Source organism: Gavialis gangeticus, unplaced genomic scaffold (genome assembly GCF_001723915.1).
Source record: "Gavialis gangeticus isolate Ggan-Ray unplaced genomic scaffold, GavGan_comp1, whole genome shotgun sequence".
In the NCBI taxonomy this organism is placed as follows: domain Eukaryota; kingdom Metazoa; phylum Chordata; order Crocodylia; family Gavialidae; genus Gavialis; species Gavialis gangeticus.
The window spans coordinates 18800853-18805460 of NW_017729026.1; the positions used below are offsets into that span (position 1 = coordinate 18800853).

A 4608-nucleotide genomic window follows, 5' to 3' on the forward strand; every position below is an offset into this window, starting at 1 on the left:
CAGATGGGACCTTCCAGTCCTTGTAGGATGGAGTCTCCGATATGTTTTTGCATAAAGGAAAAAATAGTTATTAAACATATTTTGAAGATGTTTTACTTCATGCCTGCCAGTGTGTCCATCCATACGACTACTTCAGTTTGGGTGTTGGTATTGAACTATTTTAAATTGGTGTGTAGTTTGATTCAGTTGGCTTCAGCATTAGACTACTAAGTGTAATCACAGTGAAGTTGTACTGTATCAGATAATCAGCAAATCCTAGATTTGGTAACATTCTTGTTTGTATCACTGTTTTCTGCTGATCTTTCTCTCATTTATGGTTGAAAGCATCTTGGTCAATGAAACATCTCCCAGAAAAGGTTGTAGTTTTCTTTTTAGATCATATCTACCATGGAATTGTTAGCTGTGGTTGCATCTCATACAACTGCCTTGTTGCCCCTGGCTTAACCACAGGTATAAAGCCCTGAAATTCCAGCAAAGACCAGGAACATTGGGACAGATTTTTAAAGTTGGATTAGGTGCTTATCTTCATCGTTAGGTGTATATGGGGTTTCTAGGAGTGTCTAATTCCCATTGATTTTGTCACACTAGGCCTTTTTATCTGTTTGTAGTATGAGAAAGTACAATAGGGTTATACAGAAACTCAGGCAAAGAGGCCAGACCCTTCTTTTTTCATCAGTATATCTGAAACCCTTGTGCCACAAAGTATCTTTTTGTATTAAGAAACTAACTGTAACATTATTGTAATTATATTGTATATTTAATATTTTCCAGGCGCAACTAGTTGATCTAAAATCTGAACTGACAGAAACTCAGGCTGAGAAAACAGTATTGGAAAAGGAGGTGCATGATCAGCTTTTGCAACTCCATGCCATCCAACTTCAGCTACATGCCAAAACTGGTCAGAGCATTGATTCTGGGACTATTAAAGCAAAACTGGTGAGTATGGTAGATTAGAGAAAAAGCATGATCCTCCAAAGCTACCTTGTTGATTGTGCCACAGGCCAGGTATTGAGGTTTTGAGCACATACTTATTTGAACACTTACATTTTAAAATCAGTGAGCATATACATTTCATTTAATGTTTTTTTTATATGAATGCTTATAGTAAAATAAGCTAGGAACAAATTATATGTGGAAGATTGTACCAAAGAGAGAGAGATTTCCACTTAGTTTTCGTTTATCAATATTCAGGGCTGCTGGCTGGCAGTTTTGGAAGTGAGTGTAGATATAGCTTATCTTGCATAATAATCACTAATTATTATTTATATATCTACACACACACAAACACAGAGTAAAAGTCATTCTGAAAGGGGAATTTTTGTGTCTTTTAATATTTTTATACTATATAAAAGCCTGAGAGAGACATATGCATGCTTATTTTCAGTTTTAAAATATTAGTCTATTTTCTCTTTCTGCTGAAGGTTTACTCTGGAGGATTCAGAGAATTTAATAGGGAGTTTTCTTATTTGAAGAGGGCTGAATCTTTTAAAAACTCTTTAGTTGTTTGTCAGGTACTTAACAAAAACGGTGTATTAAATACAGTCAATGTCTGACAGGTTTGGACAGATGAATACTTTACACTCGTATAAAAAATGTAGTGGATAGATGACACAAATTCTTAAACCAGGGTAATGTCATGCAGTCCAGTAGAGAGTTGCCCTTGGTGCAATGAGTTAAAGCTCTTATTAGTGTTAATTAAAATAGCATGACTTTTGTCTGCCCATCCTAGGGTGGTCACTTACTACAGCCAAATAGACTGTTATGTTCTCCCCTACCACTTAGTAGGGAAATGCAGTAATAGCTGCCTAATGTGAACTACCCCAGGGTAGCTGCACATTTATCCGTTTCTGAGCCAGGCATAATTTGCTCTGGCATACAAAATTAATGTAAATTATATTGGGATTTATGCTCGTCTGTCACTGTGCTGAGAGTTAATGTAAAAAATATCTCAGTCAGGTTTTAATTTTCTTGGAAGTAGGGCTAGCAGTTCTTCAGTGGTTCATGGGAGTTTTCCTGGGAAAACCAGGTATAAAAGACATTAATGTAAGAACATGATATCTGAATGTACTGCAGAGAAAATGAAAAAGGGAACTTCCTTCTACTCCATTTTCCTGGGAATGGAGGAAGGAAATTTATGTTACGTGGAGACACACTGGAACCATTGAGTTCACAGTGGTTCCCCTTTCTTTACTGTATGAAATCAGAGTCCCAGGAGTCTACCTCCCACCCCAGTCTCATTGCTGAATAAAGCAGGCCAATGATGACCTGTGGATCAGAACTTAAGAAATAGTGTCCAAAGCAATCAACAGCCATCAGTTGGTAACTGACTAGGGCTGTGTGAAGTTTTGGTTGCTGATTCGATTCAGCCCGATTTGGTGGCTGAATCTCTAAATCGAATCAGGAGACCCTTTAATCTCTCCAAATTGAATCGGAACCCTCCAAATTGATTTGGAAAGAGTCGATCATTCGAAGATACCAAGCAGCTTGTGAATGCTCAAATGGTGGGGCAGATGGAGCATCCCACAGGAGTGTAGGGGGGTCCCCAGCGGAGCATGCAGGGACCCCCCTCCCTGGCTTGGCAGCTGGTGCCTCCCGGGTCTGGGGGAGCACCCGGGTATTTCTGGTCTACTTCCGGGTCCGCTGCCGAGCATGGCCCCCCCCCACGCTTCTATGGGATGCTCCATCCACCCCACCATCTCAGTGTTCACAAGCTGTGCCTGGTACCTCGAAGTATGTAGAAAGAACATTTTAAAGCTGTGTCTATGGCTGAATTGCTCTTTCTTCAAATCAGCATCAAACTTTCAGATTTGGATTCGTCCGAATTGAATTGGGACAGTTATCTGAATCAACGAATCAAATCTCTGTCCCCTGAATTGGGCTGAATCTGAATTGAATACAGCCCACTTCGCACACCCCTAACTGACATACATATAGCTGTATATTAACTGGCATTCAAAACATGAAAGACTTCAGCTCATTAAAAATTGCAAGGAAAATTATTTTGTGTTGTTTCATGGTCTGTTCCAGTTTAGAATGGTTTCTAAACATAGTTCTAATACTTCATAAATCTGAGGCCCCTGCCACACATTGACCAGTTAATCATGTCTTAAGTTGTAAGCTGGCCACATGTTAAAGCAATTAATGGTATCGTAAAACAAGGAATGTGAACTAAGTTTGTGGCTGGTTCCCGTCACACAATTAATTGAACTTGTGGCCAGGTGGTTCCCTGTGGCTGGGAGCCCACAGCTGATGGCACACCCACCTTTGGGGAAGCTCTATGCACTCCTGCTGCTAGAAGCCCCATCAGCTGATCCAGACTCCCAGCTATTGGAGCACACCATGCATTCCTGTGGCAGGGATCCCCATCAACACATCTGGGCTTCCAGCTGTGGAGGTGCACCATTTGCTGCAGCTGCTGGAAGCCCTGTCAACTCAGGAGTCTCCCAGCCGTGTGAGCTTGCCACTTGCTGGTGCAGGGGGAGTGTGGAATCGTGATCCCAGGCTTCCTCTGTGCTGGCAGTAAGGCACCACAGGATCTAATGCTCAGTCTCGTAGTCGCACCTCCTACCATGCATGTGTGGTATGGCAGGAAGTGCAGTTGTGTGGATTGCCCATCAGACCCTATCAGTGGAGAGTGGCTTTTGCTGCATTGCACTGCAGTGGAGTGGCAGGGATGGTCAGGAGCAGCAGTGGTGACCAGGTGCTAATACCCACCTGTCTCCAGCCTGAGCTGTGTCATTCTAGCCGCCTGCTGAAAAACATTGGTGACCCCTTATCTTACTTGATCTCCTTTTGTGTTAACAAGCCACACAATTTTCCTAAATTGATTACTGACTGCCTCAAGTCCAGTAGTTGTGGTTGAACTAGAGCAATCTATTCAAATTATTAAAAAAAAATTTTGGAAAACATAAAATGCAAGATTGAATAATGTACTAATTTATATTTACATAGCAATTGAAATTGGCATCAGATAAGTTATACTTCTTTAGACTTAGAATATGTATTACTCAGTAGTCAAGTTACTCTTTCTGAATTGTTTTGTAAACTAATTTATTTGAAGTCGTAATGAAAGATATGAAAAATGGTGGATTAGAAACTTGTGTAGCCTTTAGGAATTTTATGGACATATGAATAAGCATAAATTAAATATACAAAATATAATAATTTGGTTATATCTGCTTTCAAAGGGTAACATTTAAAAAAAGATACTGTATTTACTCAAATACAAGAAAAGTTGTTTTTTTTTTTCGCCAGTTGGCATGGAGATAAAAGCCCCTCATCTATAATTGTATACAAGGAAATCTCACTAAATGGTGTCTCTTATTAAATTGCTGCCAAAAGCAACATGTACTTAGCAATGGAAGCCAACTGTGAAGTTGATTAAATGCAGCCAATGCTGAACAATGACTGTAAAACACTTGGCCTGCATTAGGCAAATGTGCTGATGGGAAACTATCACAAAAATAGCTTAGTGCAGTCTAGCTGAATAAGACATATGGTAGTGCCCATTAAATGCAGTCCCCCTCATCTCCGACTTTTTCAAGTCATGGTGAGCTATGATATTGTATACATTTTTACTTCCTCTTCACTCCCATGGCCGAGCTGTCC

General features: G+C 40.2%; 1 protein-coding gene across 1 annotated transcript in view; it reads left to right on the plus strand.

Annotated features, from left to right (window-relative positions):
• The window catches only part of GOPC (golgi associated PDZ and coiled-coil motif containing), a 35828-nt gene that overhangs the window by 4824 nt on the left and 26396 nt on the right, over positions 1–4608 (plus strand). Inside the window, exon 2 of the mRNA XM_019520221.1 lies at positions 772–936. Coding sequence (XP_019375766.1) covers positions 772–936 — 165 coding nt within the window. The remainder of the gene's footprint in view (positions 1–771; positions 937–4608) is intronic.